General features: G+C 41.0%; 1 protein-coding gene across 2 annotated transcripts in view; it reads left to right on the forward strand.

The window, feature by feature from the left end:
* Nucleotides 1-12,771, forward strand: part of PEX1 (peroxisomal biogenesis factor 1) — a 50,895-nt gene that overhangs the window by 11,946 nt on the left and 26,178 nt on the right. For both annotated transcript variants that reach the window (XM_065399732.1, XM_065399733.1), the window contains exons 6-11: nt 409-528; nt 2,918-3,041; nt 3,317-3,426; nt 4,485-4,588; nt 6,088-6,220; nt 6,896-6,992. In XM_065399732.1, the coding sequence (XP_065255804.1) occupies nt 409-528; nt 2,918-3,041; nt 3,317-3,426; nt 4,485-4,588; nt 6,088-6,220; nt 6,896-6,992 (688 nt within the window). The remainder of the gene's footprint in view (nt 1-408; nt 529-2,917; nt 3,042-3,316; nt 3,427-4,484; nt 4,589-6,087; nt 6,221-6,895; nt 6,993-12,771) is intronic.

Genomic DNA, 12,771 nt, shown 5'->3' on the forward strand with positions numbered 1-12,771 from the left:
ATTAAAACTGAAGCATTTTTAGGATAGGCATAAACTTTTAAAAATTATATGGTAATACAATGCAGACAGATTCCTCCTTCCCCCTCACTCTTTTATCTCACTTCATTTGTTTGTTTCTAAGGATGTTAACAAGTTTTAACTGTTCCACAAAGAACAAAAGAGGCAATTAGGAGGCGAGAGTGTGAGGGAAGAGGATTTGAGTCCAACTGGCAATAGAATGGTTTCCTCTTAAATTCTATTGCAAATTACAACTAGTCAAGTCAGACTGATGATCAACTGTAATGGAAATGCTTTTATTGATGGATACACTTCCATGGAATGTGAAGTTACTTGTGGGATATTGTAACCAATTTCTGCTGTGTGACCATCTTTTCTTTTTACTTTTTGTTTTAAATTTATATATTTCAGATTCCAGATGGCCTGAGAAAGAGAATACATATAGAAATGCATGCAACGGTCAGAATTAAGTCAGTGGAATCAGTCCCTAAAATTCCAGCATCTCTTAGATTACAACCCAAAAGGAATTTAGTGAGTTGGTGTTCTTAGTATATCATTCAGTCATTTTGCATATGTTTAAGCAATGATAGTGTTGCTCTGGTTAAGGTTTATCAGTGTTGTTTTGTTTTTTATTTGTTGGGTGATAATTTGGGAACTTCAAATCACATTAGACTAATATTTAAAATATACATTATTCCAAATGCAATTTCCCCTCGAATAATACAATTTTATGATTTAAAGTCATATCTAAATCAGCGAGACACTTGTACCATCTGTATAAATGAAACTTTATACATAATATTACTTCATACTTCTGTATCACCTTTCATCCAAGGATTATAAATGTCAAGTAATTAAACCTCACAACACCCTTTTGTGTTTGGGAGGTATTACAATACTCATTCTGCAGTGTATTGAATACAGATTTTCTATTTTATAAAAATAAAGTGATTTGCCCAAGGTCATACAATGGTTGAGGAATAGAGCCTATAAATTCGGACACTTAGTCTCTATCCACTAGACCGGTCTCCATACGTTTTCAAATCACATCTGTCTTCTCTTTTGCTTTTCCTTCATAATTTCTCTCTCCTTCTGTTTAACACATTGGCATTTTCCATGTTCATAATGTAATTAAATATTACTCGTTTTGTGCAGGACCCTGAGCCCCCGGTGTAGGCTGTGTGGGTGTTATAAATAATAACATTTACTCTGTAAAGTGTGTTCTGACATAGTTTTAATAAAATATTGCTATGTAGTGTAAGGGGTAAATCCTACAAACCTATATGCATGTGAGGCATGAGAAGTTAAAGGCTACTCACATATGTTGGTAAGGGTTTACAGGGCCGAGTCCCAAAATTATATTTGAATATTGTTGTACATAATTACATAATGCTGCATTAGAAAGCATTACATAGCAAGAGTAGTGTGGTTCTCACTTCAGCTTAGGACATAAGCAACATTTTCTCCTTGACAGGGTCCCACATAGATAAGACTGCCATTAAAAAATAAAAGTGATTTACAAAAGAAATATTGGACCAGATCCTCAGCTGGTGTGGATCAGTATAGTCCAGCTTTAAACCTACAAAGGCAAAGAAACCCAATGCTGAGTCTGAAACTCCTTTGAGAAGAAGCTCTTATGCTCCTCTAGCAGGCAATACCTGGGGAGAGTTTCTAAATAAGATAGTTAAGGCATATTCATACATTTTAATGTGGTGTTTTAAGTTTTACTCTGAATTATCTTTGCTTTTTTCCTTCTGCTATAAATTTAATAGTGAAGTAAATATTTGAACCCCTCTATCCTCCCTCAACGGAGCCACACCCATTGTTCTCATTGCAAATCTATGCCAACAAAAACCTATTTAATGTCAGCTCTCACTGTCCATCAAGTGCTGCTCTTACACAAGGCAAATGTCTTCACTGGGTTAGTTCATTATGGGCAGAATGTTTGTTTTGCTGTGACACTTGTGTGGTCATTTTGCACTTTAGTTGCTCCACAAAACATATAGTACTAATCTATAATAAGCACAGAGTTTTCATATGCATCTGGTGTTCTTTCTGCACAAACAGACTGAATTTTGTTTTGCCTTTTTACTATATTTTAAAATATACCATGGTTGAAATCTATCAGTTTAATAAATACAACTTTTTTCTGTAAATGGTTGATTGCAGGGTAGATGGTTGAACTAAATAGTAATTAAACCTGAGGTTTTTGTACATAGGTGTAAAATAAATATCTCGAAGGCAGTAAACTAAAGAAATATAAAGTAATTTTATGTGATCTTATATAAATTTAATATGGAGTTCTTCCTTTCTTTCTTTTCTACTTCAGCTCAAGTGATTTTAGTTCCCCAAGGAAGCAAAGAGAAAGGTGGAAAATTAGGTGAATAATATGGTAGGATCCTCTTTTTCCTTTCTGAACAGAGCTTCCTCCCTTCCCAAAGAGATCTCTGTTGATCTCCCTTGCCTTTGAGAGGAAGGATGCTCCAGTAGTTAAGGGGCTAGCATGGCATTCAAGAGGCCCAGTTTCGATTCCTTGCTCTGCCACAGACTTCCTGTGTGACCTTGGGCAAGATATTTAATTTCTTTGTACCTCAGTTCCCCATCTGTGAAATGGGGATAATAGAATTTCCCTGCCTCCCAGGTATGTTGTGAGGATAAATACATTAGCGATTGTGAGGTGTTCCAACATTATGGTAATGGGAGTCATGTCTGTATCCAACATAGATAGGTTGTGGGGATGTGACAGGACTTAGTGTTATGAATGAACAATGCCATTAGAACTTTTTCCATCTGTGAGCTACCATTAGGAACAAATATATATACTGAACCATCTATACTGAAGGGTTATCATTTGGAAAGGAACAACCGTAATAAAGCAACCCTCCCTCTTTCCCCCCCCCCCCCCCATTTTCCTGTTTAGCATAAAGACATAAGTGAAGATGACATAAAATCTGCTTTTAGTTCATGGTTGGAGGATACCACTACTGTTGATCTTCCCTGGATAATGACAGACACACACTGCATACAACTAGTTGTTAAAGAAGGTAAGGAAAACTATGTCTGTATTCTCTCTGTATTATGAAGCCTCCTTAGGCAATATTTCTTTTTTAAAATGGTGTTTTTATACTGAGGGACATAATAGATGCTTCCCTCTATTTAAATTGTAGATGTAAGTCAATCTTTAACAGTGATCTTAGTTTAATTCATTCATTTTAGATTACATTTATTTAAAAAATATATATATTACTGGGTTCATATTGTGCTGAAGAAAAATAGAGTTAATTTGAAATCTTGATAGTTGTTCAGTGTGTTTCCACAGGAATGGAAGAGTTTGTCCTTAGTGTAGTACATCCTTCTCACACTGAAGAAAATAAATCGGAGAATATTTTTATGTTGGATCCCAGTTTGCTGCAGAAGACAAATATACAAGTAAATATCACATAGTATCAGGTATCAAGTAACTTAAATTCTGTTACATGTGGTGAAAAATAAAATTAACGGTGTATCATATGTGTCTGTTTCAATTACAGTATTAAGTAATTTAATGTTGTAGTGCCTGTGTTCATCACCATATATGCACATCTCATGTGTTACCTTATAGCATGAGGCTTTGCTAAGACTCCACATAGTCCATAGTATTTTGGACCTAAATTCTGTAGCATTGATCAAACTCCCACTAAATTCAATGGGATCAGAATTAGGCCAACACTGAGCAATTTTGAAAATTCTACTCTTCATATTTAATTGCCTTAAATTAAATTACCTATTTCACCTTTTTTCCCCCCTTGGTACCCAAGACATTGTACTGTCTGGAACATGTGAAGTGGGGAGGTGCTAATTGCTTATTCCATCAAATGTGAGGACTGCTTTCGATCCACACCTGTCACAGTTCATGCCGTGCTCTTGCTCTCAAACTGCTTCTGTGTCCTGCGTCTCTCCCTTTCCCTGTAACCTCCCCCACACACACATAGCCTCTTCTTATGGGGCAAGTATTCCCTTTCCTAAACTGCTTGTTGAGTCAAGATCTGAGTCTCCAATGTTAGCATACCCCTCTATTGTTGCTGGTGATGAGCTAATTTTTTTATATTGATGCAGTTGCATGACAGAAGCAGTGAAGAAAACTGTTCTGTTGCTCTGCAAACTTGTTCACTAAAAGTAAAATAGAAGTTTATCCTTATTAATGGACTATGTCCAAGATTAGTCACTTTGGAGACATGTTAGCACTAGTATCCAAATGGGCCTTATATATTATATGAAGAATTGGATTGATAACTGGGAGATAATTACCCTCTTTAGCTAGTATGAATGAAGCTTTCATCTACACCATTTTATCAATATGTCAGTCTTTCATGCAAGTATAGTTTCATTAAAACATTTAGTCAGTGTTTTCTTCAAACATTACAAAAAGATGCAAATCAGTTTTGTACTTTTCTTTTGTAAATGTATATTTGATTTTTAAAATATTGACTTTTTCTTTTTGTTTATAGGTTCTTATACATCCTATGCCTACAAAAGCTGATGATGACAGCACACAGTCTACTATACATGATACTGACCAGATCCTTCCTTTCCACAAACTAAACAGTTTAGGGTGAGATATTTTGACAATGTCAAATATGGGAAGAAAAAAAAGAAAGCCAGATATATTAGAAAATGCACAGCTTCTGGAAAACTAAACTAGCTGTTAAAAATTCTGTGAAAAATGTAACTAGACATCTCTTTGGACTGGGTCAGGCTGACACAATACTTGGGACCTGATCATGTAATCACTTACTTATTTGCTCTTGTGAGTAGCCTTATTGTAGTCAATGGGATTACTTACACAACTGAAGTGATGTACGTTCTAAGTGTTTGCAGGATCGGCTCCTTGGATGAGATGCCTTGAAGGACAACCTACTTTGACAAAGTCAGACCTGAAAATTATAGGAGAGTGGCGGAAAGCAGTTATATCAGCCCTAGAAAGGTGAAGGCCCTTTTCCTTATGAACTGAAAAGAGGTTACCACAGACTGAGTCCAATGACCTTTAAAAATCCCACTTCTGGTGAGAGAGGAAGAAGGGATGAGAAACAAGCTGCCGCAGGGAGAAAAGGCTTCTCCTGGGTGGAAGGCTGCTCGCCTCCCTATAAGGGAAATGATCTAGTTAGCTGCTGTTTGTGGAAAGACTGGCATCCAGAAACCAGCGTAATAAGACAACACACAAGAGAGGGGCAGGGAAAGGCATTCCTTTTTGTGTTATGAATTTGGGATTTTGTTTAGCTTACGAGAACTACTTGGGCCTACCCAATATTGAAAAATAAACCAGATTGAAAAATTAAAAGTCTCTGGAAGGAGATGCCTTGCCATGCTATGTACTCCCAGAAGCTGTGTTGATAATTCACTAGGTGACGCTCTTCCCTCAATCTGTACCAAACCAGGGCCTCGCTAGTGTTAAGGGGTACTATACCACTAGATGTTTCTTTTTTGTTGTTGTTATGTATTTTCTTTAAGTTGAAATCTAAAACTGCTATCTTGTTTGTGGATCTTAAAGGAGTGCTGTCAGGTTAAAAGTGACCTACAGTTTAGGAAAGGAGGTGAATAAAAGTAGCTTTAAGTCAATTTTGTATTTCCCTAATTCTGGCCCAGGTCAAGGACCTACGTTGTCCCCAGGCTGCTCTGAGTTATGCCAGCTTGTAATAGCTTTCTATAGGCTATTACACCAATGTATAATAGCCAAAGTGTATTGTGCTCTGGCTATACCCTCTCCTGACCACACCCTTGGACACATCTCCTATGCCTGGACACATCCTCTATGCCAGAATAGGGAAGGCGGCTGGTGCAGAGCTTTTACAATAGTTCTTCACTGGTTGGAAAACCACATGTGATGGGGATATTTTGCAAGGGCTAGCTATGCCCCTTGTGTAGTGTAGAAGTTCCATGGTATCTAATTGAAGGGGGCCATAGATTTTCTTGAACATCTGAAGCACTTAGGATTTTTCAGTATGTATGGAAAGCATGCTATTATAAATGCAAGTAGTTATTATTACCTAGATTGAGTGTACTGAGACAGCTGTAGCTTGTTTAATGTTTTATTTGTTTTGCCTTACTTTGCAGAGGAGTGGGTAAACTAGGAACATCCTCCTTTGAGCACATAAGCCACAGCCTCTTGGGACGCCCTTTATCTCAAAAGCTAGCTACCATAGCTGTGGGACTGCGCAGTGGAGCTGTCCTGCTCACAGGAACAAAGGTGCATTTCTACAACTCTCTTTACCTGTATGCCAAAATAGTTTTCTTGCACTAACTTAATTTTAATACTCCAAACAGGCATTGTAAACCTGTTTCTTTTCTGCTACAAGGAATCAGAGAATAGAATTGAAAAAGAGCTGTTGGATTAACTAATCCACCTCCCCTACCAATGCAGCATCATTTCCTCTGTTATATTTTAGTGTTTTTTACCATCTAAGTTTTAAATGCCCCTAACACTGGAGCTTCCATCATTTACCTTGGAAGATTATTCCACACTGTGTTTTTACCCTTCAAATATGTGTAGATACTTATGCCTCAACATTATTTAACATTTATTTTTAAATTATTTGAATTCAGAAAAAAATCATAATTTTTTTCCCTAAACACTTCACACATTTGACTCTCAGTGATTCTCCTGTTATATTTCCCATGTTGTTTAATGGCAAATCCTGAACCCATTGAAATCTGTGAGAATTTTATCACTGATTTCAGTGGGATCAGAACTGGGCCCGTACTAGGTACTACTATTGACAAGGAATGAAAATCACCCTCTATACAACCAGCCATCTATTTAGCATCTGTGTTTCCTGAGGAATAGTCCACAGAAACAAAGAAAGAAGTAGTTTCTGTTACTCTGGATGTTGTTTTAGAAGACTACCCAACATTTATTTTGTAGGGAAGTGGAAAGTCAACATTAGCGAAGGCCATCTGCAAAGAAGCCTTTGATAGATTGGATGCTCATGTGGAAGTAATTGACTGTAAGGCTTTAAGAGGTATGACTATGATCATATTTTTTCACTCAAACATTTGTTATAATGATAGGGAAGCATTCAGGGCTTATCATTATGTTCAAATTATCTACAGTATTATAAAACTTTGATCTAGCTATTTATTTGGGCTGCGTGGCTTTTCTTTAAAATGTTTTGTATTGTTTCTATAATGCATTTTGGTGCCTGGCAGTAAGCACCTTTATAAATTCATTGCATTGTGCTAGTTCCATCATTTAAGCTTATTCAGAATGTACACTTTTCTAATTTTTTGTGCTTCTTCAAGTAGTGTCCCTGTGGGTGCTCCACTTGAGGTGTGCATCCACCTTCAATATGAGATTTTCATCAGTAATGTCCATTCAGCCAAAGGCATATAGGGCTGCAAGAGATGAACCGCCCTCTGTTCCTTCTTGACCACTCACCTGAGACAGTGCATCCAATAGCATTCATTTACAGTTCTGCCTGTTAACTAGTTTCTAGTCCATTTTTATTCTTTGGTAGATAAATGAAGCCTGTTTTGTCTTTGGGGTATGCTGGACAGATGCAGAGAAGACTCTAACTAGGAGATCTGTGAAATCTCCTCAGAGAGAATTCTCCTCTAAAAGACCTATCATACCAGAAACTTTGTGCCCTTCAAAGGTTTCTGTGGCGGCTTCAAGCAGTCCTGGTACTGAGGCTTCCAGATTGAGCTTGTCTAAGTCTCAGCTTGTCTTAAGTCTTGTCCCAGTGCCCAATGTACCGTTGAAGCATGAACAGAGTACTAGAGATAAAGACTTTGCACCTAAGAAGCCGGAACCATCCACACCAACTGTGCATCGGTATCTTGACCAACGGTTCAGCCAACATCAGTGCCTCAGCCTTCTACGTCTGGAGCTCACCAAGTCTTTACACAAGCCTACCCAGTACTGCAGGAGTTCAGATTCTCCAGGGATTTAAGTTGTCTCAGATGAGCCTGAGACTCCTCTGCTGAGCTCGTTTAGACTCCAAGTACCACAGCCTGCATTATCTTTGATACCCCACCTTTCACCAGTACCTTATGATTCCCCAGTACCCACACAGCCAGACAAGCAGATCATCACTCCACTGTCATCTGCTCTGCTGTCACACTATGTAGACGAGAGCTCTTCAGACTCTCAAATATCAGCTCAGAGCTTTCATGTCTATTTACCCAAACTGATTCTTCTGAAGATGTTCAGTATAGGGACATTTGACTGCCTTCATGATGTCAACTGATTCAACACCCTCCCTGGTATGATCCGTCCTGGATAACTCCCCCGTTTCTTTATAGATCACTTCCATGGCCAAACGGGAACCTTTGGGCATTATATCACCAGCAATTTTCTAAGGCACCTAACACTCATGCGGAACATCAGAGACAGTGTTCCCTGCTCCCATCCATTCCTCTTTAGCAATTCCTCCTGCAGGAGGAAACATTTGAGGAGCAAGAAAGGAGGGATGAGGAGGAGGCTACTCCTCAGGCAAATATTTTATCATTCTCTCCAGGTGAAGCAGTTATGCCTCCTCCATCTAACACGGATGACTTCAAACAGTTCCAGAACTGGATGAAGAGAGTGACAGATGCGCTCTGAATTCCAATAGAAAAAGTCCAAGAAACCCAGCATAAATTATGGGACATTCTACATACACCATCTTTATCACAGGTGGCCCTGCCTGTGCATGAGGTGCTGTTGGAACTGCCAAAACAATTTGGCAAACTCTTGCCACTGCCATCCCAACAGCTAAAAGGGTGAATTAAAAAATACCATGCCCTGGCTAGGGGCTCAGAATTTGTATTTTCTCACCCCACCCCCAACTCCCTAATTGCAGATGCAATCAGTGAACAGAACAGGCACACCATTCAAAGGCTACCCTAGATAACAAGGACCAAAAGCATTTAGATGTGTTTGTTCACAAGAGTTACTCGTCTGCCACTCTGCAGTTTAGAAATGTGAATAATCAGGTGATGCTCACGAAGTATAATCACATAAACTCTATTAAATCTATATAAAGTCTTTTACAGAGCATCTCCCCAGAAACACAGGCAGCAATTTCAGGCTATCATTAATGAGGGGTATCACTTGGCCAGGATGACTTTACAGGCTTCTGTTGATGCAACTGACATGGCAGCTCATTCCATCTACACAGCTATGGTGGCTGCAATCCTCAGGTTTCCCATGTGACATCCAAGACACTGTAAAGGACCTCCCTTTTAATCGCCTCAAATTATTCAGCGAGACCACGGAGGAGTCCGTACATTCCTTGAAGTATTCTAGGGCAACACTTGACTTGTTGGATATGTGCACCTCCAAACAAAAGGAGGTTCAGTAGGTCCCAAACAGCTCAAGGGTACAACCTATCCCAGTTTTCCACCTGAGTATCTGAGCCATCTGAGAAGGAACCCAGACTGCAGAAAGGAAAACCATACACAACTACCGGCCTGTTGACGCAACAAACGTCATCTGTGAAACATTCCTTCTGATGGGTTGGTTGAGGACCATGACATTCCCACAATCTGGACCAGATGCCACACCATCCTCCCCAGTCTATCCTTCCACCTTTGGGGGTTGTCTCTTCCATTTCTACTGTTCATGGGAGAAGTTTATTTCCAACAGATGGGTACTGGAAAAAGTTCAAACCTGAGTTTTAACACCATCTCTCTATTTGCAAGGCTTGGTCTTCAGCTCAGCACCACAACGTCCTTCTTCCTACCAGTACAGCAGATAGAGGTTATTGGAGTCACTCTAATGCGACAGCATCTAGAGCCTGTCTACCAAGGAGCAGATTCCTCCCCCTGACAAAACTAATTGCATGAGTTCAACTAAGTCCTCAAGTCACTGCTTCAGGCCATGGCAGTGTTCACCTTTGTCACCTTACATGCCTGCTTGCATCTGCACTGCTTCCAATCCTGGCTCAGGTCAGTCGATATCCCCAACAAGGACAGTATGAACAAGTTTAGCTCTGCCCCTCAAAGTGTGTTAGTCTCCCTTAACTGGTGGAAGAATCCAGACAAGGTGTATTCAGGGGTTCCTTTCAAACATTGTCCTCTCGCCGTTACAATTGTTTTGGACACGTTCCTCTTCATATAGAGAGTTCACCTACAGGATCACACTGTACAGAGAAGGTGGACCACACAGGAATCCACCGTTCACATCAACATTCTATACCCAATGACCTTAGTAGACACTTCACGTGGGATCACACGTGGAAACTCGACAAATCCATACTCAGACAGATATTTCTCTCACCTGGGGTTTTCCAGTGATAGATCCCTTTGCCATTGTTGCCAGCTGAAGATTCATGAACTTCTGCTCAGGGGGAGGTCTGGGTCATCATTCTTGGGGGGATGACTTTCTCCTCTCATGGTCGAAGAACCTTCTATATGTCTTTCCTCCAATGCTGCTAATCCTCAGGGACCTGAACAAAATCAGACAGGACAGAGCCACAGGCATTTTGATTGCACCAACCTGGCCAAGATAAGTATGGTTCCCTTATCTCCTTCACCGCTCCTCTCGACTGGCTATCAATCTACCATTGATGTCTAGCCTTCTCCTGTGGGACAAATGGAACATTCTTCACCCCTGTCTCAAAACTCTGACTCAAAGCCTGGTACCTGGATGGTTGTCAGAGATAGAGCTCTCCTGTTCCAGGGAGGTGCGGGAGGTCCTGCTCAACAGTAGAAAGGAATCCACCAGGAAAACTTACCTTCAGAAATGAAAAAGATTTACCATTGGTGCACTCAGCAACACCTGTCTCCTGTGGATTTTCCCATCTTGGAAGTTTTAGAATACTTTAGAGTACCCCGAAGAAAGGGAGGTCTCTCCTTGAGCTCCACTGAAGTCCATCTGGCAGCCACCACAGTGTTTCATTTGCCTGTAGAAGAGTCCTATGTGTTTGCTCACCTTGCAACTTCTGGGTTTATCAAATAGTTATCAAACCTTTTCCCACATGTCAGGGAGCCCACCCCAACCTGGATCTTGAACCTAGCTCTCAATTTGACAAAACCTCCCTTTAAACCAACATGCTTTTACACCTTTCTAGGAAAATGCCTTTGTGAGCAAGGGGCTTCAATGGCTGACCCTTCTGTACTGTTTTCTTCAAAGATGATGTGTTCCTCAGACTTTCATATAAATCGGACTATTCATCTCCCCATATTTTATCCTAAACCCCATCAAACTAGGGAAGATGCTGCCCTCCATACTTTGAGATATTAGGAAGATAATGACATGCTATTTGGACAGGACTAAACCTTTTTTGAACTTCTCTGAGGCTATTTGTATCTTTTGCAGACTGAGCTTAAGGTACACCAGTGTCTACCGAGAGACTTTCTAACTGGGTTTCCACCTGTATTTTCTAATGCTAGGAAGTCACTAACATGCCATGCCTACTCATAATTAAGGCTATGTTTTAGTCACGGGTATTTTTAGTAAAAGTCATAGATAGTAAAAAAAAAATTCACAGCCCGTGACCTGTCCATGACTTTTACTAAAAATACCCATGACTAAAACTTGGGGGGGGAGCTGGGACCCCTGCTGGTTCCCGGCCAATGGAAGCTGCGGGGGCGGTGCCTGCAGGCAGAGGCAGTGACCACACCTCCACCTAGCCGCTGAACGAGGGGTATGTCCAGGTAAGCGCTGCCCAGAGCCCACCTCACCTCGTCCCGTGCCCCAATCCTGCCCCCCCCCCACACCCAAAGACTGAAGTTCCCATCTCCTTCAGGGGGTACTGCTCAGGAGTCACCTCGAGTGGCGCAGCCATATGGATGCTACTCAAAGAAGGAGAGGTTGCTTACCCTGGACAGTAGCTAGAGTTCTTTGAGATATGTGTCCCTATGGACGCTCCACTATTCACCCTCCATCCCCTCTGCTTCATAGCCCTGGTCTACACTACGAGTTTAGGTCGAATTTAGCAGCGTTAGATCGATTTAACCCTGCACCCGTCCACACGACGAAACCATTTTTGTTGACTTAAAGGGCTCTTAACATCGATTTCTTTACTCCTCCCCGACAAGGGGATTAGTGCTGAAATCAACATCACCAGGTCAAATTTGGGGTAGTGTGGACACAATTCGACAGTATTGGCCTCCAGGAGCTATCCCAGAGTGCTCCATTGTGACCGCTCTGGACAGCACATTGAACTCAGTTGCACTAGCCAGGTACACAGGAAACTTTTGAATTTTATTTCCTGTTTGGCCAGCGTGGCGAACTCAGCAGCACAGGTGACCATGCACTCCCCCTAGAATGTTTCTGTGCTCCCCCTATCATCTCTATCTCTGAGGTTACCGAGATTAGAAGGCGAAAAAAACGCACTCGCAATGACATGTTTTCCGAGCTCATGCAGTCCTCCCGCACTGATAGGGCACAGCGTAATGTATGGAGGCATTCAGTGGCAGAGGCCAGGAAAGAATTGCTATGTTTGCTTAACGGCAAAAGTATCATGCCTCGCTAGTGATCCTGCCCGAGCCAGGTCGCTGTGTCACATGCACTCCGCGCTGTGTCAGCCTTGGGCAGGCATGACTGCTTTGTGAGCAGGGAGTCCATAGATATAGACATTGCATTAGGTAGCTTCTGTAGCTAGAGAAAACATTCCTATGCATTCGGCAAAGTCTGTGGCAAAAAAAGAGAAGCCCCATAGTGTAGTGGTTATCACGTTCACCTAACACATGAAAGCCCTGTAGTGTAGTGGTGATCACGTTCACCTAACACGCGAAACGTCCCCGGTTTGAAACCGGGCGGAAACAGGTCACTGTTCCTTTTTCTGACTCCTCTCCTGCATTTTTAGTCTTAGA

This window comes from Emys orbicularis, chromosome 2, assembly GCF_028017835.1.
Source record: "Emys orbicularis isolate rEmyOrb1 chromosome 2, rEmyOrb1.hap1, whole genome shotgun sequence".
NCBI classification, from domain to species: Eukaryota; Metazoa; Chordata; order Testudines; family Emydidae; genus Emys; species Emys orbicularis.